Source organism: Tetrao urogallus (genome assembly GCF_951394365.1).
Source record: "Tetrao urogallus genome assembly, chromosome: 10".
In the NCBI taxonomy this organism is placed as follows: domain Eukaryota; kingdom Metazoa; phylum Chordata; class Aves; order Galliformes; family Phasianidae; genus Tetrao; species Tetrao urogallus.
In genome coordinates, this window is record NC_136823.1 from 3,042,742 (window position 1) to 3,064,956 (window position 22,215).

General features: G+C 67.8%; 6 protein-coding genes across 7 annotated transcripts; 4 read left to right on the forward strand and 2 right to left on the reverse strand.

Moving 5' to 3' along the window:
• Nucleotides 1–166: 166 nt before the first annotated feature.
• NICN1 (nicolin 1, tubulin polyglutamylase complex subunit) lies at nucleotides 167–2,231 on the forward strand (the record flags this gene model as incomplete). Its single annotated transcript, XM_079540575.1, has 6 exons — nucleotides 167–313; nucleotides 432–605; nucleotides 673–786; nucleotides 1,004–1,075; nucleotides 1,974–2,078; nucleotides 2,190–2,231. The coding sequence occupies 6 exons, from the start codon at nucleotides 167–169 to the stop codon at nucleotides 2,229–2,231; spliced, it is 654 nt and encodes a 217-aa protein (XP_079396701.1).
• Nucleotides 2,232–2,577: 346 nt separating this feature from the next.
• AMT (aminomethyltransferase) lies at nucleotides 2,578–4,413 on the forward strand (the record flags this gene model as incomplete). Of its 2 annotated transcripts, none has more annotated exons than XM_079540488.1 (8): nucleotides 2,578–2,638; nucleotides 2,683–2,873; nucleotides 2,943–3,023; nucleotides 3,134–3,265; nucleotides 3,334–3,412; nucleotides 3,527–3,672; nucleotides 3,752–3,932; nucleotides 4,079–4,413. In XM_079540488.1, the coding sequence occupies 8 exons, from the start codon at nucleotides 2,578–2,580 to the stop codon at nucleotides 4,411–4,413; spliced, it is 1,206 nt and encodes a 401-aa protein (XP_079396614.1). The 2 variants fall into 2 exon arrangements, with proteins under 2 accessions (XP_079396614.1, XP_079396615.1); XM_079540489.1 differs by having other exon boundaries at nucleotides 2,578–2,634; nucleotides 2,706–2,873.
• Nucleotides 4,414–4,483: 70 nt separating this feature from the next.
• TCTA (T cell leukemia translocation altered) lies at nucleotides 4,484–5,493 on the reverse strand. The gene is made up of 2 exons (XM_079540133.1): nucleotides 5,177–5,493; nucleotides 4,484–4,572 (listed from the first exon to the last, which is right to left on the reverse strand). Exons 1-2 carry the CDS (start codon nucleotides 5,476–5,478, stop codon nucleotides 4,530–4,532), a joined length of 345 nt encoding a protein of 114 aa, XP_079396259.1. The 5' UTR covers nucleotides 5,479–5,493; the 3' UTR covers nucleotides 4,484–4,529.
• A 53-nt stretch (nucleotides 5,494–5,546) lies between these two features.
• On the forward strand, nucleotides 5,547–12,162 carry UBA7 (ubiquitin like modifier activating enzyme 7; the record flags this gene model as incomplete). Its single annotated transcript, XM_079540576.1, is given in 24 exon segments — nucleotides 5,547–5,575; nucleotides 5,650–5,812; nucleotides 6,343–6,477; nucleotides 6,542–6,648; nucleotides 6,774–6,864; nucleotides 6,979–7,120; nucleotides 7,193–7,290; nucleotides 7,380–7,526; nucleotides 7,594–7,752; nucleotides 7,908–8,015; nucleotides 8,088–8,168; nucleotides 8,236–8,391; nucleotides 8,471–8,636; nucleotides 8,714–8,910; nucleotides 9,076–9,140; nucleotides 9,228–9,231; nucleotides 9,235–9,420; nucleotides 9,494–9,568; nucleotides 9,700–9,886; nucleotides 9,988–10,085; nucleotides 10,162–10,248; nucleotides 10,314–10,505; nucleotides 11,627–11,829; nucleotides 12,048–12,162. Coding segments are annotated over 24 exon segments (2,991 nt in total).
• Nucleotides 12,163–12,336: 174 nt separating this feature from the next.
• Nucleotides 12,337–14,056, reverse strand: INKA1 (inka box actin regulator 1; the record flags this gene model as incomplete). The annotated part of the gene is made up of 2 exons (XM_079540103.1): nucleotides 12,337–13,131; nucleotides 14,006–14,056. The coding sequence occupies 2 exons, from the start codon at nucleotides 14,054–14,056 to the stop codon at nucleotides 12,337–12,339; spliced, it is 846 nt and encodes a 281-aa protein (XP_079396229.1).
• Nucleotides 14,057–14,617: 561 nt separating this feature from the next.
• CDHR4 (cadherin related family member 4) lies at nucleotides 14,618–19,685 on the forward strand (the record flags this gene model as incomplete). The annotated part of the gene is made up of 17 exons (XM_079540577.1): nucleotides 14,618–14,672; nucleotides 14,896–14,916; nucleotides 15,041–15,282; nucleotides 15,370–15,618; nucleotides 15,710–15,805; nucleotides 16,322–16,425; nucleotides 16,496–16,632; nucleotides 16,712–16,877; nucleotides 16,955–17,105; nucleotides 17,227–17,329; nucleotides 17,586–17,801; nucleotides 17,870–18,009; nucleotides 18,147–18,566; nucleotides 18,638–18,777; nucleotides 18,851–18,886; nucleotides 19,447–19,562; nucleotides 19,630–19,685. The coding sequence occupies 17 exons, from the start codon at nucleotides 14,618–14,620 to the stop codon at nucleotides 19,683–19,685; spliced, it is 2,448 nt and encodes an 815-aa protein (XP_079396703.1).
• Between the last annotated feature and the right edge of the window lie 2,530 nt (nucleotides 19,686–22,215).

Consider the following 22,215-nt stretch of genomic DNA (forward strand, 5'->3'; position numbering starts at 1 on the left):
GGACCCTCCGCGCTCCGTTCCCTGCCCTGCGGCTCCGCCCCGCCGGGTCCCTCCGCGTTCTCCGCTCCTCCGCCCCGCGACGGGCGGCGCGGCACCGCCCGCGTTACGGCGCCCCCTGTCGGCCGCGCCGCCCCACGTCCCGCGCCCCGCCCAGCGCGGCGCCGCCATGTCGGGAGCGCCGGGCCCGGGGCGAACCCCGCTGCCCTGCACCGCCCGCGCCGCCGCCCACCTGCAGCTGCCCGGGGGAGCCGAGGCGGCGCGGCCCGGCGTGGCCGTCGTTGACGTGCGCTTTCCCCGCGGCGGCGCGGCTGACGTGAGTGCGGGCCGGGGACGGGCGCTGCGGGTGCCGGCGGCGTAGCGGCGGGGGTACCGGTCGGGTACCGGTGGGATGCCGGTGGGATGCCGGGGCCGTGACCGCGCCGCCCCTTCAGGTGCACGAGATCGTCTTCAAGAACTTCTACACCGCCTTCCTGAGCGTGCGGGCGCAGCGGGCCGGGCCGCCGGGACCCCGCAAGTGGCTCACCTGCCTCCGCGACCTGCGGCTGATGCCGTGCCCGCACACGGAGCTGGGCGCGCAGGAATACTTCTCTCTCCGCCGTTCCCAGGTCCGCCCGGACACGCGGCCGCCCCCGGCCGCCCCCCACCCGCCTGACGCCCGCTGTCCCCCCGCAGATGCTGTGCGACATGGAGCAGGTGACGGCGCTGCGCTTCATCCTGCGGCAGCCCTCCCCGGCGTGGCTGCACTTCGGAATCGAGGAGCTGCAGCTCTTCCCTCCTGGCAGCAAGGTGACCCCGGGGAGCCCCGAGAGCGGGGACCGCCCTGGGGTGCTCGAGGGGAAAGGGGGGCGTGGGGCCCGGGGTCCCCGGCGTGCCGCTGCCTGGGCGCTGCGGAATGATGCTCGTAGTGCCTGTAGCGACATGGAGGATTGGCGGGGTCCAAACTGCGGCGCGAGGGTTGAGGGCGGGATAGAGGCCCCCGTGTGACCCTTTGGCTCCACTGCAGACCTCCCCGCAGGACGTCCCCTCCTGGTTGTCCCAGCTGAGCCCTCCGGAGCGACCCCTCAGCCTGCACGGGGTGAGTGGGGCTGTCCTGTGCCGGGGGTGGGGCTGCCGGTGGGTGCCACCCTGTCCCAGGGTGCACGGGTTGGTCCTTCCCGTCCATCACATGGCTCACATTGTCCATCTGCAAAGCGCACAGCTGGTGGCTGCTCCAGTGCTGCCGGGCCTTCTGACCCCAACAGATCATGGCTTGAGCACTTCATTCCCAGAGGATGTACCGAATCACAGTACCCAACCCCTGGGCGCTTCCAGCCCCCTCCTGGCCCTGCTGGCACCAGGGATCATTCCAGAGCCCCAAAACCACTGCCCGGTGCTGGAAGCAGTTTGCAGTTCAGAAGTAAAATACCCACTGAGACGTGCAGCTCGAGGTGGCATTTAAATCAGCTCTTCCTCTGCCTGGGGACCGGGGAGGCCTCGTGAGCAGAGGCGGGTGGCAGAGGGAGGCTGACTGGCTGACTGGCAGGTCTGGGCCAGGAGGTGACCATGGAGACCATCACAGCCTGCGAGCACCAGTGTTGGGCCTGCTAGGTGGCTCTGGGTGAGCAGAGTCCAAGGAGAGCTGGGGCAGACGCCCATGTCCCCGCGGGTTGTCACCGTGTGTCCCCACGTCACGCTGGGGTGGGAGGGAGAGGACGTGGGGAGCATCGCGCAGTGCTGTGCTGGGAAAAGAGGACTGAGTTTGAGCGTCGTGGTTGCTGAACCTTGGTGGTGCAATTAGGTCTTTAATCATTAGCTAATTGCTGCTCTGGACGCCCGCCAGCGGGGCCCTGCCGCCTTCAGGGTCACCGTTTCCCAGCCTCCCATCATGGCTGCTCGGCGGGCGCTGTGGCCGTGGCACGGTGCTGCTGTGCGGCCTGCACGAGGGCTGCCCCGGCCCTCCCGGCCCTTCCTGCACCGCTCCCGCTGCCTTCCAGGAGCTGCCCGACCCGGAGAAGGTGGCGGCGGAGGTGCAGCAGATGTGGGCGCTGACGGAGGTGGTCCGCGCTCGGCAGGCGGCCGCGCGCATCGGGCGCTTCGACGTGAGTGCGGTGCTCACCCGCAGCACCGGCGGCCCTGGGCCCGGGGGGGGGGGCCGTGTGCCGCGCTCCCTCAGCGTTGCAGGGACCCAGCGTGCCGCGTTCCTTCCGCAGGTAGACGGCTGCTACGACGTCAACCTGCTGTCCTACAGCTGAGCCCCGCTGGCTGCTCCCGGGACCGGCGTGGATGCTGCAACCGGTGGACTCCGACCCGGCCTTTGCCCCACTGCCTCCCGCGCCGCCCGCCGGCCGTGCCCCACGGCCCCTCCCGCAGCTCCGTCTCCACCACCCGCGGGCTCGGTTGGGGCCCGGCCCCCACGCGTTCCGCGGCCGTGGCTCCGGATAAAGGCTACTACCGCGCTGCCGCCTCCGCTCGTCTGTGCGGGGCCGGGGGCGGGCCGGGGGCGGGGCGGGAAGGCGGCATGTCCCAGGCGCCCCGGCGGGGCGGGCCGAGCCGAGCCGTACCGAGCCGCGCTGCGCTGAGCCGGGCCGGGGCCGGAGGATGCTGCGGGCGGGGTGCCGCGCCGCGCTGGCCCGTCGCCACCTGGGCTCGGCGCCGGTGAGTGGGGCCGAGGGGAGAGGGGAGAGCCAGCCGTGCTGAGCTAAGCCGGGCCGGGCCGTGCCGCGCAGGAGGGGCTGAAGCGGACGCCGCTGGACGCGCTGCACCGGGCCCGCGGCGGGAGGATGGTACCGTTCGCCGGCTGGAGCCTGCCCGTGCAATACGGCCGCGGGCACCTCGAGTCGCATCTGCACACCCGGCGGCACTGCTCGCTGTTCGACGTGTCCCACATGCTGCAGGTAGCGGGAGGGGGGCCGGGGGCCGCAGGAGGGGTCCCGCTGCACCGCCTCACTCCCGGCCCCTTCCAGACGCGGGTGTACGGGCGGGACCGCGTCCGCTTCCTGGAGAGCCTGGTGGTGGGCGACATCGCCGAGCTGCGCCCGGGACAGGTATGGGGGTCAGCGGGTGGCAACCGGGCAACGGGCGCCCAGCATACGGCCCTGTGGGGGACGGATGCCCCGGCACAGGGTCCCCCCCCGTCCCAGCACCCACCCCACAGGGCACCCTGACACTGCTCACCAACGAGCACGGTGGCATCGTGGATGACCTCATCGTCACCAACACGGCGGAGGACCACCTCTACGTGGTGTCCAACGCAGGCTGTGCTGACAAGGACCGGGCTGTCATGGAGGTACGGGCAGGGCTGGAACAGGGCAGGGCCCCCCAACCTGTCCCCACACTGCGGCCCCATCCCCGCAGGGCAGAGCGGCAGAGCTGAGGGCGGCCGGCGGCGACGTGCACCTGGAGGTGTTGGACAACGCATTGCTGGCACTGCAAGGTAGTGGGTCCCCATGCTGGTGGCACTGGGTCTCATCCCACCGGGCCTGATGCACAGTCTTGCACCGCCCATCTCGGTGCTGCCATCCCCAAGGCTGATGCCTGTCCCCTCCAGGGCCCTCCATGGCACAGGTGCTCCAGGCCGGGCTGCCAGATGACCTGACCAAGCTGACCTTCATGACCAGCACAGCCACCACCGTCTTTGGCGTGCCGGGCTGCCGTGTGACACGCTGTGGCTACACCGGCGAGGACGGTGTGGAGGTAGGGGGCACCGCGGGGCACCATGGGGCAGCTGCTCCCTGCAAGGCGCTGTGCCCCCTGACCACCCCATCCTGCACAGATCTCAGTGCCCGCAGGACGAGCCGTGGAGCTGGCTGAACGGCTGCTGGGCTGCCCCGAGGTGTGGCCGGCAGGGCTGGCAGCCCGGGACAGCCTGCGCCTGGAGGCCGGGCTCTGCCTCTACGGCAGCGACATCGATGAGAGCACCACGCCAGTGGAGGCCGGGCTGCTGTGGACCCTGGGTAGGTGCAGGCCGTGTCCAATTGCCAGGCCTAAAATGCAGGTCCCAGCTGCCAGGCCTGAAGCACAGACCTCCCGGTGTCAGACCCGAAACGCAGCCCTTCAGTGCCAGGCCCAAAGCGCAGGCCTCAGCCCTCTGTGCCCATAGGGAAGCGCCGGCGCGCGGCCAAGGACTTCCCCGGTGCAGCCATCATCATGGAGCAGGTGAAGGAGAAGCCAAAGCGGAAGCGCGTGGGGCTGACATCCGTGGGTCCCCCCCTCCGTCCACCTGCCGCCATCCTGGGCCCCGAGGGCACGCCTGTGGGCACGGTGACCAGCGGCTGCCCCTCGCCCTCCCTGGGCAAGAACATCGCCATGGGCTACGTGCAGGCTGCGCACAGCCGCCCCGGCACCACGCTCACCGTTGAGGTGAGGAAGAAGCAGCACCCGGCGCTGGTCACCAAGATGCCCTTCGTGCCCACACACTATTACATGGCCAAGTGAGACCTGCCCCCATTAAAGCCCCTCGCCCATCTCCCGCCTCGTATCTGGCGCTGGGGCAGCACAGGGCGCTGGGGGGTGCAGTCCTTTAATGGCGCGGTGCTGGCGGTGGGCGCTCCTCATTCGCGGTGCGTCTTTCCCGGCTCAGCTGCCGTGCCGTCCCTGTGGAGATGGGGGCATCAGTGGGGGGACAGGGAGAGGGCGGTGGGTGAACCCGGCTGGGGGGCGCAGAGCGGGGCACACGGAGATGGGGACAGGAGTGGAGGATGCAGCCAGAGGGAGGGCACAGTGATGGACTGGACTGGGGGGGATATACTGCAGCACAGCGGGCGGTGGGGCACAGAGTGGGGGGGAAGTAGGGGAGTGTGGGGGTGGCGGGATGCCCTGGGCTGTGGGCACATAGGGGGGCACACCAGAGTGGGGACGTACACTGAGGGCACATCCTGAGGGGGCAGCGGGCCGGGGGCACAGCAGGGAGGCACACAGAGGGCGGGCACACACAAGGACACAGCGATGCGCGAGGACCCAGAAGGGACGCGCTGGGGTGGCGGCAGGGGGAGGGCAGGCGGCTCCGGGGACACAGCAGGAGCTGCGTGCTGGGGCTCGTTGGTTTGGAGATGCGGGACGAGGACAGGCACCGGGAGGTAGTGGGACAGCGGCAAGGGGGGGGGCAAGCAGCGGGATACACAGCTGTGGGGACCCGGGGCGGGGGGAGGCGTTCGCTGGGACGCGCCGGGACGGGACGCGCGGTGCCGGGCGGACTCACCGGGGCGGGCAGTGCCGCTCGGCGGCGCCGTCGCGTCGGGCGGGGGACAGCGAGTGCGCGCGGGGCCGTGCGGGCGCCGGGCCGCCGTCGGTGCCCGGGGCGGGGGGGCGGCGGGCGGCCGGGCGGTAGCAGAGCGCGGCCACCTCCTCGCCGTAGGCGCGCCACGCCAGGCGGGTGGCCATCAGACTGAGCCCCAGCCACAGCAGCAGCAGCTGGCACAGCGCGGCACGCACGTCCTGCGTCGCCCACTCGGCCGCCAGCTCCCGGCCCAGCGCGCCCAGCGCCTCCCAGACCGCCGCCATTGCCGCCGCCGCCGCCGTCGCCGTTACCGGACGGGGCGGGGCGCGGCGCGGCGGGGCGGGGCGGCGGCATGGCGGGTGCGCGCTACTCCCGGCAGCTGTGCGTGCGGGGCCGGGGGCGGCGGGGTCCGGCCGCTCGCTTTCCTGTCGCTGAGCGCCCGCCGTGCCCCGCAGGTTGGTGCTGGGAGACGGCGGGCGGCGGCTGCGGGAAGCCGCGGTGCTGGTGGGGGGGCTGCGCGGGGTCGGAGCGCAGGCGGCGGCGGCGCTGGTGCTGGCCGGGGCGCGGAGGGTCGTCCTGCACGAGAGCGGCGCGGCGCGGGGCTCAGGTACGGTGCAGGTACGGTGTGCGGGGTCACGGCGATGGTACGGGTGCTGCTGGGGGCTCGGTGTGGGTGCCGTCCCTTTAAATGGGTCCGGGGGGTTGGGAGAACGGTCTCAATAGGGGATGCGAGTTGCTCGGTAATGGTTATAGGTGTGGATCCTGCTGATGGCGTGGTGGTACGGTGCGGGTGGGGCGCGGGTATGGGCGAAGGTTCCGGGAATGAACACGGGTACGGGCTGGGTGCTGATAATGAGTGCGAGTACGGGCAGGGATCCCATTAATGGGTGTGGATGTGGGCAGGGTCCCAGTAAGGGGTACGGGGATGGGTGGGGGTCTGCGGAGTGGAGCTCGGCTGTGGGTGCGAGAAGATGTGGGGCTGGGGATTCCAGTAATGGGTATGGAGGAGCCATGGGGATGGGAACGGCTGGGAGATCTCTGTCCCAGTGGGGATTGGGGTGCCCGTGCTAGGGATGGAGCGTAGGCTCTCTGTTCCGGGTCTGGTCCCCCCTCAGTGCCGCAGGCCCACGAGTGCCGCTGTCCCACAGTTCCTCCAGGGGGAGTGCAGTGTGGAACAGAACCGTGCTGAGGCATCCCAGCGGCTGCTGGCCACACTGAACCCTGATGTGGAAGTGTCAGTGCACTCTGGGGAGCTATCGGAGGAGTTCCTCACTGCCTTCCAGGTGAGTCTGGCCCCCAGCCCAGGGGTGCCATGGGGCTCCAGTGCCCACTGACAGCACTGCACAGGTGGTGGTGCTGACCGAGTGCCCGCTGGAGGAGCAGCTCCGTGTTGGGGACATCTGCCATGCCAAGGGTGTCTGCTTCATCGTGGCCGATGCCAAAGGGCTGGCGGGGTAAGGACTTAGCACTGCGTGGCACCAGGTGGCTGCCCCTTCTTACCCTCCCCTGTCCCTCTGTGTCCCCATAAGCCTGGTGGATGGGACCTGCTCACTCTCAGAGCTGCACTGTCCCTGCCCAGGCAGCTCTTCTGTGACTTTGGGGAGCACTTTGTTGTCCATGACCCGGGGGAAGGGGACCCGCTCTGTGCCACTGTGCAGCACATCTCCCAGGTTGGAAGCTCTGTGGTTGTCCCTGCACCCCAGCATGGCAGCTTTTCAGCTCCATGTCTCTGACCCAAAATGCTGCCTGGATTGAAGCTGCACGCTCACATCTCCTCTGCTCAGGGCAACCCGGGGATCGTGACATGCGCAGGGGCAGACAAGAACTATGGCCACCGCTTCAGTGATGGTGATCTGGTGATGTTTTCTGGTGTGGAGGGCATGGTGGAGCTGAACAGCAGCGAGCCCTGCCCTGTACGCGTGCTGGGTGAGTGCCCGCCCCGGGGTCTGCGGGGGTCCCTGGTGGTGACCGTGACACCCATCCTCCCCTGCTCCCCAGATGGCTTCAGGTTGGAGATTGGTGACACAAGCACCTTCTCGCCATACTGCGGTGGGGGCCGGGTTTCGGAGGTGCGGCCACGCCAGGAGCACTCGTATGTACGTGCCCCCGTGCCACGGCAGTGCCACCCCCAGCAGCAGCCCCGTGCCCCCACCGTGTCCCCACTGTCCCCATGCTGTGTCAGCAGGAGCCCCTCCGCCAGGCGCTGGCGATGCCCAGGATCCAGGCCAGGAGCTCCACGGAGCTGCAGCGCAGCCGCAGTCTGCACGCTGCCTTCCAGGCCCTGCACGCCTTCTGCCAAGAGCGGCGCCGCCTGCCTCAGCCCCGGGCATCTGTGAGTTTCCTCCCAGCCCCCCCGGCCCGTGCCCCCTACAGCACTGCCATTGCCCCTCTACCCACAGGAGGACGCTGAGCGTGTGCTGGAGCTGGCACGTGAGCTGGGCTCGGCGCTGGGCCCCCTGGATGAGGATGTTGTGCGAGCGTTTGCCAGCGTCAGCGCTGGGGAGCTGTGCCCGGTGGCATCCTTCATCGGCGCGCTGGCTGCCCAGGAGGCGATGAAGGTGAGCAGGCGTGCGGCGAGCTCTGCTGTCCCCAAGCGCTCGGTGGCCACGAGAGGGCACCTGCTGCCTTCCTGGGGACACCGGGTGCTCAGAGCAGGGCGCTGGGCGGGGTGACTTGGTGCCAATGCTGGGCACGGGCACTTCTCTCGCCCCAGGCCATCACGGGGAAGTTCCTGCCCCTGGATCAGTGGTTTTACTTTGACGCCCTGGAGTGCCTGGCCGTGGAGGGGGCTGCGAGGCTGATGCCGGAGGACTGCGCCCCGGTGAGTGGCCGCTGCCGCTGGGTGCCGCGATGCCGTGCCCACCCCCACTGACAGCGATCCCTCTCCTGGCAGAGGGGATCCCGCTACGATGGACAGATTGCCGTGTTCGGGGCTGACTTCCAGGAGGAGCTGGGCCGCCAGAAGTACTTTGTGGTGAGCGGGGTGCGGGCAGTGGCGTGACACCGCCGGGGCGTTGGGGTGCAGTGGCTGTGCCTCGCAGGTGGGAGCCGGCGCCATCGGCTGCGAGCTGCTGAAGAACTTTGCCATGATGGGGCTGGCAGCGGGGCCGGGCGGGGACATCACCGTCACCGACATGGACACAGTCGCACACTCCAACCTGCACCGGCAGCTTCTCTTCCGTGAGGCTGACGTGGAGGTGAGCTCCCCCCAGGGGGGACCTGGGCGGTGTGGGGATGTGAGACAGGAGAGAGCCATCGCCGCTCTGTGCCCTGCAGAAGCCGAAGGCGCAGGTGGCTGCAGCCGCTGTACGGCTCATGAACCCGGACATCAAGGTGACGGCCCACCAGGTCCAGCTGGGCCCCGGCACCGAGAAGCTCTTTGGGAACACTTTCTTCCAGCGGCTGGATGGTGTTGTCAGTGCCCTGGACACGCTGACGGCCCGTGAGTGCTTAGGTGGGGCAGGGGTGAGCCCTGTCTCCATGCTACCAGGATGGATGCATCCCCCCTTCTCCCCACAGGCGCCTACCTGGAGAGCTGCTGCATCCGCTCCCGCACGGCGCTGCTGGACACGGGCACAGAGGGGGCAAAGGGCAATGTGCTGGCCATGGTGCCCCCCCTGAGCCAGCCGCTGGAGCCAAGCAGCGACCCCACAGATAGGAGCTTCCCACTGTGCACACTGCGCTTCTTCCCCTCTGCCATCGAGCATACGCTGCTGGTACAGATGTGGATCCTTGCACCTGGCCCTTTGGTGTCCCATCCCATCCCATCCTGCCAGCAGGATGTGGCCCCAGCCGCTTCCTGCCAGGGTATCACCATCATGGTGAAAGGGGAAGGGTCGCAGTGTGGGAACCCAGCACTCAGCCCTGTCCCCTCAATGCAGTGGGCTCGTGATGAGTTCGAGGGGCTCTTCCAGCTGCCTGCAGAGAGCGTGAACCGCTTCCTGGGGTGAGTACAGACTCCCTGCCCTGAGGCCAGGGTCAAGGGACAGACGGCCATGTCCTGCACGTGGCGTCACTGCGGGCATGCTGGTAGTGCCTAGCTTTGCAGGGAGCTGCCTGATGAGCCGGTGCGATGGGAGGGCCTGGTGGTGCCCAAGCAGGTGCAGAGGAGCCTGCAGGAGCGGCCGCGGGACTGGGGGGACTGCGTGCGCTGGGCCTGCCAGCACTGGCAGCTCCGCTATCACGACAGCATCAAACAGCTGCTGCACGACGTGCCACCCTCGCATGTGAGCACGGGTCCCCCTTGTGCCATTTGATGGAGAGGCGTCCCTGGCCCTGACTCCGCTTTCCCTGTGGCAGGAAACCAGCCCCGGTGTGCCCTTCTGGTCTGGGGACAAGAGGTGTCCCCACCCACTGATATTTGACCCCAGCAATGTGAGTGCATGGATTATGGGGCCAGGGAGAACTGCTGGTGGGCACTGGGCGCAGCAGAGCTGCTCAGACAACCCGAATGAGCTCTGCAGCATGGAGGATGAGCGGCACCTCCATCTCCCCCTGTACTGCAGGACACCCACCTGGCATACGTGGAGGCTGCTGCCCAGCTCCTGGCTCACACCCACAGGCTGCCATCCTGTGGTGACCGAGTGGCCACGCGGGATGTCCTCTGCCACGTGGTGCTGCCATCCTTCGTGCCCAAGGATGGGCGCTACGTCCCCACAGCAGAGGGCATGGAGGAGGTGGAGGAGACTCTGGGTAAGGCTGCATGTCTGTATCCCCAAAACCCAATGAAGAGGCACGGGCCAGGAGGTGCAGTTGTGATAACGAGTTCCTGGCCTGTGCCCCTGCATCCCCAGAGCCTGGACAGATGCTGGATCTCGTGCAAGAGCTGGCACAGTGGAAACAGGAGCTAGGAGGGGGCACAGAGGCAATGGACCCCATCCACTATGACAAGGTACCGCAGCTGCAGGGCTCGGGGAGGTGGCACTGCTTCCCATGGAACGCCCTTGTCTCCACGCTCTTCCCTGCAGGACAGTGACCTCCACTTAAGCTTCATCACGGCTGCATCCAACCTGCGTGCAGAGAACTACGGCATCCCACCTGCGAGCCGGCTGACGGTGAGTGCCATCCCCGAGGGTCCCCCTCCCCACAGGGCAGCTGGTGACACCCCTCTTGTCCTCAGAGCCAGCGCATTGCTGGGCGCATTGTGCCGGCCATCATCACCACCACAGCGGCCGTGGCTGCCCTGGCGTGCTTGGAGGTTTACAAGCTGGTGTGGAGATGCCGGGACCTCCAATGCTACCGCAACAGCAACCTGTTCCTGTCTGTATGCCTGTTTTTCCGCATCCAGCCCCCGCCAGCCTCCACATACTGGGTAGGACCCTCTCCCTGAGGCGCTCCAGCAGCCCCACGGTGTGCCCCACGGTGTGCCCCACGGCTAGTGTGTGCAGGGCTGCAGCAGCCACTCGCATCTGGCTGATGGGAAGCAGCTGCAGCAGCCGGCGAGCAGCTGGCACTGGGCCCGGGGCTGCCTGCAGCTGTGGGGGGAGCAGAGCTGGGGTCCCCCCCTTTCTGCCAGAGGGGGGAAAGCAAAGCCACATCGGGGCGGGGGGGCAGGCCCAGATTGGGACCGTCTGGGTGATAGAGGCCCCTTTGTCTGGGGGTTTATGGCGTGCGAGGCAGCCCTTCCTGCACGGCAGGAAGCGCCGATTGGAACCAGATTGGCCCGGGGGGCCCAGGGCCGGGGGCAGGAAGAGGGGGAGGAAAAGGGCCTTCATCGCCTCCGTGCCGGCTGCAGCTCAGCTTCAGGCTGCCCAGCCACCCCACGACCCTCCTGCTTCTGTGCCCTGCCGCCTAGTCCTGTGCCATAGCCTCGGGGTGGCCTGGATGCATTTGGCACCATGCCGGGGCAGAGGATGTTGCTGTGGTGCTCCGTGCCCTTTGGTCCCCATCTGTGCCCAGCATCCTGCTCTGGGGCTCCCAGTGCTGCTCCGTGACACTTCATGCTGGGATGTGGCAGGAACGCTGTCCTATGTCTCGGGCCCGGTGCTACCCTGGGGTCCTGAGAGCCCACCAAGGCTGTGGCCAGGGCTTGGGGGCCATGGTGTGCGTGTGGCTGTGGTGGTACGGATGGGGTTAAGGCCTCTCCCGGCACAGGCAACAGAAGGCAGGACGCGAGGGCGGCCCGTTGCCAGCATCCGCGGGACACGGCTGAGGCCAGAGCAGCGCTGCCTGCAGCGGGGGCAGATGGTGGACAGCCATGCCAAGTGCTGGGGTCGCATCCTGCATTCGGGCCGCAGCCAGGGTCACAAAACCCCCGGGGGCCACAGGCGCAAGAAGAGGCGATTGTGTGGGGCTGGGCTGCTTGTCAATGGGGCTTTGTGCGTGGTTGGGGCCAGCGGTGCCGGGGGATGGCCGTGTCCCATTCCCATCTCCCTGTCCCCGAACTCCCTCTCCTCAAACAGCCCTGGTCCATTCTCCCTGCTCTCCTTGCAGTACCGGGGAAAGGAGTGGAGCTGCTGGGACCGGCTGGAGGTGCGTGCTATTGGGGAGGACGGGCAGGCGATGACGGTGCGGGAGCTGCTGGCTTGGCTGCAGGAGGAGCACGGGTGGACCGTCACCAAGCTCCTGCGTGGCAGCACCATGCTGTACGATGGAGAGGAGGATGAGGATATGCGGGCACAGCAGCAGGCACAGAGGTAGGCAGCCGGCTCTGGCCGTGCCCTAGTGCTGCAGGGCCCCCATCTCTCCTGCTCCGCTCCAGCTGCAGAGTAAACATCCTGCCGCCGGCAGCGCTTCCTCTGCCGGACCCCCGCCGGCCCCCCACCATAGGGGCTGGGGAGCGGGCCTGGGCTCCGGCCCGGTGTGGCTTTCCCAACCTGAGGGGCCCAGCACACCGTTCCTTTCCCGGCTGCAGGCTGTCAGATGGTGTGGAGCGCTCCGCGGAGCCGCAGCAGCTGGAGCTGCAGTACGTGTGTGCCGGGGATGAGCTGGAGGACGTCTGCCCCCCACTTCTCTGCACCCTGCCCTGAGCCCGCGGGGTCCCCAGATGTCACCGCCTGCCCCTCGCAATAAAAGCTGCAGGATAAGCTGTGACACGTGCTCACTGCGTCGCACCTCTGCCGGCGCTGCGCCCCACAAAGGCTGCTGTGCGTCCGTTTCGTACAAAACGGGGGTTTATTTACAGCGGGGAGGGGGTGGCGGGGCTAGATGTAGCCGATGACGTCGTTGCAGATGATGGGCTGGCGGCTGCGGCTGTTCATGAGGGCGGTGAAGCGGTGGAAGTCCGTGGCCAGCTGGGCGATGTTGCTGTGGGACTGGTGGAAGCAGGCTCCCTTGGGCTGCCCGCCCAGCCCCAGCGGGCACGACAGGCGCTTGGCGGGGTCGCGGCCCCCCGGCCGGGCTCCCTCTGCGGCGCGGGGCCGGGCCATGCTGGCCAGCTTGCGGCGCACGTTGCCCGAGAGGCTGAGCAGGAAGGCGGGCGGTTTGCCCAAGCGGCGCGAGGACTCGGCGGGCGGTCGACGGCGGGGCTCGGCGCCCACCTCGGGCAGGTCCATCCAGTTCTCCACCAGGTCGGCGAAGCAGTTGTCCCCCAGCACCAGAGGCTGCCGGTTGCGGCTCTGCGACAGCAGCGACACCGTCCAGTCCCTTCCGTCGGCCGGCTCGAGCGCCCGCCACTGCTCCAGGCAGGCGTCCGACGTGGATTTGGGGCGGGCGCGGCGGGCGGGGGCGGGCGCGGGGGTGCCGGCGGAGAGGCGGTGTGCGCGCTGGCAGGGCGGGGGGTGCCGCCGCAGCACCGGCGCTTCGTCCTCGCGCCACGTGCCCCCCGACGCCTCCGAGTAGCCCGAGTCGCACTCCAGGCTGCGCACGCTGGCGGGGGGCGAGCGGGCGGCCGGGCCCCCCTGCTCCTCCTCGCCGCAGGCCGAGGCGGGGCGGCGGGGCGCGGGGAGGGGGTCGCGTTCGGCCGGCCGCGTGCCGGGCATGTGCTCCCGGCGGCAGCGCTGCGGGGAGAGGGCGGCTCAGCGTCGGGCCGGCGGCGGGCGCAGGTCTCGGCTCGCCCGCGGCCCCGGGCTCCGCTTTCCCGCAGCCCCGGCCGGCGTGCGGCGGCATGTCAGAGAGCGCGCGGCGCCCAGCCCGGCCGTGCCTGCGGGAAGTGACACGGGGCCGAGGCACGTAGCAGCCCCGCGCCCCCGCCCCGGCCCCTCACTGCCACGGGGCGCCCCGATCGGTGGGACGGGACGGAGCGACGTCCCCAGGGAGGGCCTTCCGCTCGGGGACGCCGGGTGCCCGTCGGGCCCGCTCGCCCCGGGCTCGGCGCACCCCGACCGCGCGGGGCTGAGGAGCGGCGAGGGAACGGGGAGCGCTGCCGAGCGGCAGCGGAAGGAGAGCCCCGTCCCCGCGGCCGGGCCGCTCCTCTTTCTTGAATTCCTATTGTCTGAGCCCAAAAGCTGGCTGTTACGTCCGCTTCCCTCTCGCGGAAAGCCGAGCGCGCAGGGCGGCCCGCTCAGCGTCCTGTCCCACCGCCCGCAGCAGCGCCCCGTCCCTTCTCCCCTGTCCCCACGTCCCTCTCCCTTCTCCCTCTCCCCGGTCCCAGCTGGCGCCGCGCCACCGCCCCGCACCACCCTGTCCCGCGGGAGCCGTGGGGCGCTGGGAGGGCGCGGGGCGGGAGGGGCTCCGCGATTCCCGGTGCCGCTCGGGTCGGGGCCGCGGCTGACAGCTCGCCGCTCGTTCCCCTCCGGCCTCGCGCCCCCCGCCCGCGCCCCGCGTCCCGCGAGCGGTGTTCCCACGCGTGATGTCACCGCGCTGATGTCACTCGCGGCCCCGCGCCCCGACACGCCGCGACCCGTCCGTCCTCCCGCACCCCGCGGCACTCACCGGCTCGACGCGGCGCTGCCCGAGGCCGCCGTCCAGACGGGCGCTGTGCATCCCCGGCCCGGCCCCGCTCCCGGTGCCGGTGCCGGTGCCGGAGCGGCCGCGGCCCCGCGGAGCAGCGGAGCGCGGCTCAGTCCCGGCCCTGCCCGCCGCCTCCCGCCGCGGCGCCGCCCCGCCTGCCGCAGCCAATGGGACCGCCGTAACGTGAGCTCGGGCCGTACCGGCACCGGCACCGCCCCGCCTCGCCCGCCGCCCCGGGGCCCCGCTCGGCGCGCCCGGACACGACCCGCGGGGCGAGGCGGCCCCGTTACGGGCGCCGGGCTCCGAGCGGGAGGGGAGCGGAGACCCTCCGCCCGCCCGCGCTCCGCCAGCGCCTGTTAATTGCCGGCTATTAGCCGCTCTGGTTTGCTAATGAAGGGTTACAATTAGCCGCCCGGTAATTCTGCCGGTTCCCGAGGCGCGGCGTGGATCGGCGGCCGCAGCGGGGCCGTGACCTGACCCCCTCCCACCCCGGGGCTGGGCTGGGAGCCGCGGTGACCGGCGTGACGCCGGGCATGGGTGGTGCCCGACTCCCGTGGCAACGCGCTCCGGCTTGTCCCAAACAGCTGCCAAGCCATGGGCACGTACGGACACCTCACCTTCCTCCTCCTCCTCCTCCTCCATGCCCCAGGTAGGCACCCTGAGGTTCAACGGCACCCAAAGGAACTAAAAGAAGAGGGACGGGACAACAGGGTGCCCCGGGTGCCCCCAGGTGCCCACCCCAGGATGGGCACAGGGGGTGGCAGCTTCAGAGTCTGGGACACATCTGGGGTATCTTGGGGACGTCTCCGAGGCACCCTTGGGGCGCTGCAGGGACAGCCTGGCAGGCTGCAGTGACACTCTGCTCTTTGCAGGGACCTTTGTAAAGTCAGCAGGTAAGAGCGGCGGGGCCACCCATACCCCCATGGGGACGGGGGACAGAACCCAGTTCCCTGACACAGCCATGCGAGCTGCTGGTGGCAGCGGTCACACGAGGCCAATCCTGGGGTGTCCCGCCAGCCCTGCCTGACCTGCCACGCATAGTGACACTGAGTGAGGACGCTGCACCGGGCGCCCGCGTGGCCGAGGTGGCTGCGTCCTGCAGCAATGCCAGCAGCAGCCCCCAAGTCACGCTGCAGCGCGTCGAGTCCGCTGTCCCCGTGGGCTCCAGTGTCACCCCACGCAACGCCGATCCCAGCCACCCCTTCAACCCCGTTGCGATCAGTGCCGATGGTGTGCCCGCTTCCTCGTTTAGGGCGGAGGTACGGCTGGGGGGCAGGGAGCAGGGCTGGAGCTCATGGCACCCTGCTGAGCAGCGTGCCTCCACTGAGCACCGAGTCCCCACACAGGTGACGCTGCGTGCCGGCGCAGAGCTCGATGCCCACCGGGTGAACTGGTACGCGCTGGTGCTGCGCGCTGCCTGTCCTGGCGAGCAGGAGGTGACGGGGCAGCTGTTTGTGCGGGTGACATCGGGGCAGGCGCTGCGCTGTGGCTTCCCGTTTGCCAGCACTGGTGGGGACGTGGTGCGGGTGTCAGCAGGCGTGGCACCCCGTGCGCCCCTGTATGCGGTGCAGGCGCAGCCACCGGGTGGGCTGATGGTGAGTGCCAGCTGTGCCGTGTCCTCTCAAAGGGAGCAGACCCTGGGGACAGCCAGGCGCAGGGATGGAATTCTCATCTCTCCTCTGACAGTTCCAGCTCAGAAATAGTGGCACACCACTCACGCTGACCCATCAGGGCCTGGTGCTGGCACCTGATGGTGGCTTCAGCCCCAGCAAGGACACCCAGGTGGGCACGAGTCCCCACTCTGACAGCACCGTCACCGCCTCTTTGGCACCACACACAGCCCTGTGTCCTGGTCCCCTCAGGCAGACCCCAGGAGTGCTCAGCTCTCCTCTTGCTGTCCCTACCCCCAGCTCTGTCCCCTTCTGTATCCCATCCCTTCCCCTATTTGCGTTCCTGACTTCATCCTCATCCCTGTCCCTGTTCCCATCCCCATGCCAGTCTCCTCATCCTCATCCCTACTCTCATTCCTATTCCTAACCCAAGCCCTATTCATGGCCTTCTCCATCCCCAGTCTTTGCCTCTATCCCTGTCCCTATCCTGCCCGTTTCCCTCCCCATTCCTATGCCTGTCTCCTCCTTCATTGTTGACTCCACCCCATTTCCATCCTTGCCTCCATCCTATCCCTATCCTCCAACTCCATTGCTATCCCAGTCCTCATTCCTGCCCCCATCTCCATCCCCATCCCTGATGGCAGTGTCACTCCTGGCTGTCTCGCAGCCACCCCTGTGCTGCTTGCAGACATTCAGGCTGGAGATAGAGGTGATGGATCGGCATGGGCAGAACTGCAGTGGGGTCGTGACGGTGGAAGTGCTGCCATCACGCCATCCCCGTGTCACCATCCTGTGAGTGAGGCTGGGTGGGTGGGGGTGCTGGTAGCACCAGGCTGTGCCACACTGCCCGCTGTGCCCGCAGTGCTCCGCAGCAGGACGTGGTGGTGCCGGAGGGCATTGGTCCCTTGGTAGTGGTCACGCAGGTCCGTGCCAGCGGGGCCAACATCCGCTACGCCATCCTCGCTCCCACGTCACCAGCGCTCTTCACCATCGATGAAAGTGAGCATGGTGGCAGGGTTCCCGTGGCTGCCCTGTCCCCAGCCCTGTGCTTGGCTCAAGGCTGTGCCACCTCCTGCAGTGACGGGTGAGATCCGCAGCACGCGTCGGCTGGAGGTGGCCAGTGCACAGCTCCTCATCCAGGCATACAACGCGCTGCAGCCCTCTGACCAGGACACCATCGTGCTCAATGTCACTGTGAGGGGGACAGACCAGCGGGCACCATCCTGTGTGCCAGCCCTCTATGTGTATGGTTCAAGGGTTTTGAGGGTGATGCTCCACAGTGCTTGGGAAGTGGAGCTGAGCAGCAGCCACTCCCACACAGGTCCCAGGTGCGTGAGACCTTGTCCCCTGGCAGCACGCTGGTGACACTGAGGTGCACTGACCCTGCTGGCGATGACGGGTCCCTGCATTACACGCTGGAGGGGCCACCAGGCTCTCACTCCCACTTCCACATGGAGGGGCCACAGCTGAAGGTGTGTGGCGCCAGAGCTGGTGAGCCCCCACTGGGGGAGCAGGGCCCTTGTGGCACCCAGCGGCATGGCAGGCTGTGGCTCTGGGGGATGCCCAGCACTACAGGACACCATGGCTTGGCAGGTCAACACCACTCTGGACTATGACACCGAGGCAATGGCTGCTATGGGCTTCCAGCTGACGGCCACCATCGTGGTGACAGCCGGGGGACAGCCTCTGAGGAGCAGTGAGTGCCCATATCCCCTGCACCCTGTGCCCATGTCCCCTTCGCCCTGGGGAAGGTCAAAGTAGAGATGTGCAAAGCTCCCTTTGACCCCCAAAGCAACACATAGTGGAGGAAATGCTCCTCTCCTGTGGCCCCGGTGATGCCCAACCCCTAAGGCACCAGTGTGGCACCGTCCCAGTGTCCTTATAGAGCGTGCCCAGTGCAGTGTGGGCCATGGGATGGTGCCAGCGCAGCTGAGCTGCTGTGTGCTGTGCAGCCCGCATACCCGTGCTCGTGACAGTGATACCCGTCAATGAATTCACACCGGAGTGCCCCAATGGCATCATCTTCACCGTGTCAGAGACAGCACCTTTTGGCAGCATTGTGGGGCGCGTGGTTGGCACTGACCGTGACCGCCCACCGGACAGCCTCGAGTACAGCCTGGAGGGGGGCACTGGCCCTGCACAGCCCTTCTCCATCGATGCACGCACCGGTGAGTGCCCAGCCCTTCCCCTGCCCCACAGCACCCACGGGTGCCAGAGAGCTCACACGACCCCACAGGTGAGATCCGTGTGGTGGGGCCCCTCGGCCCCCCGCGGCGCGCTGGCTACCGGCTGACGGTGCGGCTGACAGACACCCACAACGATCTGGACCCACTGAATCGGAGGAGCCGCCTGTGTGATGTGGCCGTGCGCCTGCAGGTGTGAGCGTGATGCCGGGGTGCCACCGGTGCAGGACGCTGCGCTGCGTCCCTGTGGCTGTCCCAGGGGTGGCTCTGGGCTGGAGGTACCCACGGGGACCGGGTGGGATGGAGCTGAGCCACCTCTGCTCCCAGCAGGCCATGCCTCAACGGGCACCACTGTGCAACCCGGAGGTGCAGGAGCTGAGAATCACAGCTGGGACAGGCAGCCGGCAGCCTGTCACCCACCTGGTGTGCAGTGGGGACCCGGAGGGCACCACGCTGTCCTATGCCATTGTCGGAGGTGAGGAACAGCCAAGCACTGTGATTTGTCTCTTCAGCACGGCCGAGGTGCTGAGCAGACCCTCCTATGCAGGCAATGAGGATGGGCACTTTCGGCAGGAGGGGAGCATGCTATCCTACATCCCCACCGGCCTGGCTGAGCCCCGCACATTCGTGCTGCTGGTGGAGGTGTGGGGCAGCAGTGGGTCCCCACGCCGCAGCACCGTGCTGGCACTGGTGGTGCACGTCACACCCCGCAGCACCCCAGTGCCACCCAGCACCACCACCCTGCACACGGTGAGCAGCATCCCATGGCCCGGGTGCCTCAGGCTGGGACACCACCTGGCCTCTCACCTCTGCCTCTGCAGACGCTGCAGAAGGAGCCACTGGTGGTCAGGCGGACGGAGCTGACTTGGCTCCCACCAGCTTGGTTTGTGGCAGTGCTGACTGCAACCAGCGCCCTGTTCCTGGCCAGCCTGTGCTGTGTGGCACACAGTGTGCTGCGCAGGTGAGCCCCAGCCCGCAGCATGGCACAGCACAGTGAGGTGGTGGCTCAGGGCTGCTTTCTGTTCTTCCTGCAGCAGCCGAAACCTCAGCAAGGTGCTTCTGAGTGAGAGGTGGGTGCTGGGCAGTGGTGAAGGCTCCCGTGGTGTCCCTGCAGCCGTGTGGGGAGACGTGGCACTTGGGGAGGGGATGTCGATGTCACCAGGGAGTTGCTCTGAGAAGCGGCCTCTGCTTTAGAGTAAGGGCACGGAGCAACGAGCGCAGGGATGGCGGTTTTACCAGGGAATGGCTGTGCCGGTGGCCAGGCTGGGGGCAGAAACTGTGCAGGGTGGCACAGTGCAATGCAAGGGTTGTTCCTGACACCGGCTGGAGAAAGGGGTGACAAGGAGCTTTGAAAGGTTGTGGAGGGAGAGCCTGAGGGGCGGCAGAGCCATCCCAGCCCACGGCAGGCACCCGTATAGCGACAAGGAGCCACATCAGCCTTCGGGGTGGTCGACGGCCGCCCACAGCTACATAACCCAGCGCTACGCGACGTCACGGATGGGCACGGAGCCGGGAGCGCGGGAGCAGCCTCCGGGTGACACGCATGGCTCGGAGCCACCCGGGGTGCCGTCCGGCGGGACCCGCGCTGCCGGGTGAGGAGCGCCCTCCCTTCCCCCCTTTTCCCCCGCAGCTCCCGGGACGCGGCAGCGCAGAGCAGCGCTCGCGAGGAGGAGCGGAGCCGCCAGGCCGCCCGCAGCCCGTCCCTCTCGGCACCGCAGCCCTTCGACGGCCGCGCGCACGACCCACGTGAGCGCCGCGCCCCGGGTGAGAGGACGGGGCCGAGGGCACGGGCTGAGCGCCGCTCCCCCCGCAGGGACCGGCAGGGACTATCTGTTCAACAGCGTCACCGGGGCACGGCGCTGGATCTGAGCACCCCACGCGGGACGGGGATCCCGAGCGCCCGCCGTGCGCGGTGCTCGGTCATTAAACAGTGCACGGACCGCGCGCCGCGCCGTCACTGCCGCGAGGCGCCCTGGGGAAGCGGGGGGAGGTCGGCGCCTCGAGCGGAGCCGGGTGGGAGCCGAGAGGGCAGAACCGAGGCGCGGCCACGGGGCGGTACTGCGCCCGGACGGCCGCCCTCCCGCGGGGCCGCCGCGCTCCGCTCCTCGGGCCGTGCCCACAGAGGGGCTCCCACCGCGGCCCGCGCTCGCTGCGCAGCGCCCATTGGTCCGGCGTCCTCCCAATGGTGGCCAATGAGACGGCGCGCCCTGCGGGGAGGCGGGCCGTCGGGGGGTGTCACGTGTGCCTAACGTGCGCGGCCATCCGGAGGCGGTCCGCGCTCGGAAAGGGGCGGGGCGGTTTTAGGCTTGACTGACGTCTGTTCCGGCCTATCAACGCGCCCGCTTCGGCCCCGGCGGGAGGGGCTCGGCTGCTGATTGCCGCAGAGCGCGGCGGGGCGGGCGTTGGACGGCGCGGTTGCTATGACGGCGCGCCCCTGGGGTCCGCCCCCTCGGCGGCCGCCATCTTGTTGTTGATTCGAACGGCGGGGAGCGGGCGGCGGCGCTGGGGGCTCGGGGTTGCCAGCCCCCGGCCGGGCAGGCGGAGCCGCCCCGGTGAGCGAGGCGGGCTGAGCTGAGGGCCGGGCACGGAGCGCGGCCCCGCGAGGAGGAAGGGGAGGGAATGGGGTGGGATGGCTTGGAACGGGACGGGTTGGAATGGGACGGGGGGAGCGGCGCGGCGGCGTGGAGGATGAGCGGGGAGGGGTGGGGGTCCGGGCGCGGCGGGAGGAGCCTGGCCGGGTCCGTTTGGGGCTGGAGGTCGGGGGATCCCGGCGTGCGGCGAGCCCGGCGGCAGCCCTAGCGGCCCTCCCTCTGTGCCCTTCCTTCTGCAGAGGCTGCGTGCGGCGAGGAGCCCTCGGAGCGCGGCGGTGCCATGAGAGCGGCATGGTGAGGGAGCGGCGCGGGCAGCGAGCTGAGCGCTCCTCCCGTCGGGCCGGCGCTGCCCCGGCTGTGCTCGGGGATCCGCGAGTCTGAGCGGCCGCCGTGCCAGTGCGCGTGTGTGTGTGTGTGAGCGCGGCTGGGATGGGCTCGGTTTTGTATCCGAGCTGCTGCGAGGCTCCGTGCCCCTCCATCTTAGAGCTCTGAATCAGCAAAGCCCCCAACGGCGTGCTTCACTGTGTGCTGCTTTTGTCATGCCGGCTTGTCCTGCGTGTTTCTGCTTTCTTCCCTTCACAGCCGGCTGTCCCAGCTCGGTGTTTCTGAATCCCGGGGCTGGGCTTTGCTAACGGAGCGCTGTATGATGCCGTAGTGGTGTGCATCTCTTGGCTGGGCTGTGTCGGGTTGGCTGGCGGCATGTCTAACAAAGAGCTGCACTGTAACATCTTTATCTGTTGAAGCAACGTGTCTGACCAGATGACTGATCTGTGTGCTAACGGTCAGGGCTTCAAGGTAGAAGAATACTCTATTCTGGATGTACGTTGCTGGGCTGAGGCTTTGGGCAAGCTGCCTTTTCCTGAAAGCCTGTCAGGAGCTTGATTTAGAATTGGATGCATCATTTGTTAGGTGTCATCACTGTTAACCTAAACAGGCCTACTGTGGGACATCTTAATCCTACATAACAGTTCCTTGTCACTGAGGTTGAGGGGTGTTTCCCTGTGGCTGGGTTAGCTTAGCACTGCCCTGGGGTAAGTGCCCTAGTTTAGAGCTGGAAGCAGTGGTGCACTTTGAAAAGATTAAGTGTGAACTCATTATGTACCAAGACATCACGGGGCTGTGTCAACTACATAAAGCTCATGTTTTCTGTCTTTTGAATTTTCCTATTGCTAAATTTTCATCCAGTAGCTTTAGGAAGTGTTTCATTCTCATCCTAGCTTTTTCACCACAAGGTGTTTGAATGAGCAACCTGTTCCATTCTGGTTAGAGCCTATGGGGCTGACTTGGTGTGTCCTTTTCATGGCGTTGCCTCTGCTTCCTGTCTAATGAGGACTTCAGGTAGAGCAGGGGAAGTGAGCTTTGGCTCCCTGAGGCAGAAGTCAGTATATACAGTGTTGTAAGTGGGATCTCTGAAGACCATAGAACTGGGAAGGATAGGGGCCTCTTCTGAGCACGTGTTTTTCCTTGGGTGGTTGATGCTCTGGATATCCAGCAAGTCCCTCGTGGCAGTTTTGTGTGTTTTTGATGTTGAAAAAGAGCAAGTGAGTGTGAATCACTGGTGAGATGAGAGAGGTTTCTAGGATCTGCTTCTAGTCACTGGGAATTTTGTGCCCCCTTCTCCACGTAGCTCCTATTGCTTTGAGCTCATATAATTAAAGCCTGCAGCCAACAGGAGGGTCATGCCCTCTCCCTGCTGTTTGTGCCTTACCAGTTTGACCAGGGAACTAAAGACATTCACCCTGACCAAACTTCTTTCCTCCTGCTTTTGTGAGTAGTAGCGTGATCTGCTTCATCGTAAGGATGGCAAT

Excerpts from the sequence above, each read along its gene's own strand:
- TCTA (XM_079540133.1), bottom strand. The coding sequence starts at position 5,478 with ATGGCGGCGGTCTGGGAGGCGCTGGGCGCGCTGGGCCGGGAGCTGGCG. Across the intron at positions 4,573-5,176 it reads GAGCGGCACTGCCCGCCCCG|GGACGGCACGGCAGCTGAGC; the intron begins GTGAGTCCGCCC and ends CCATCTCCACAG.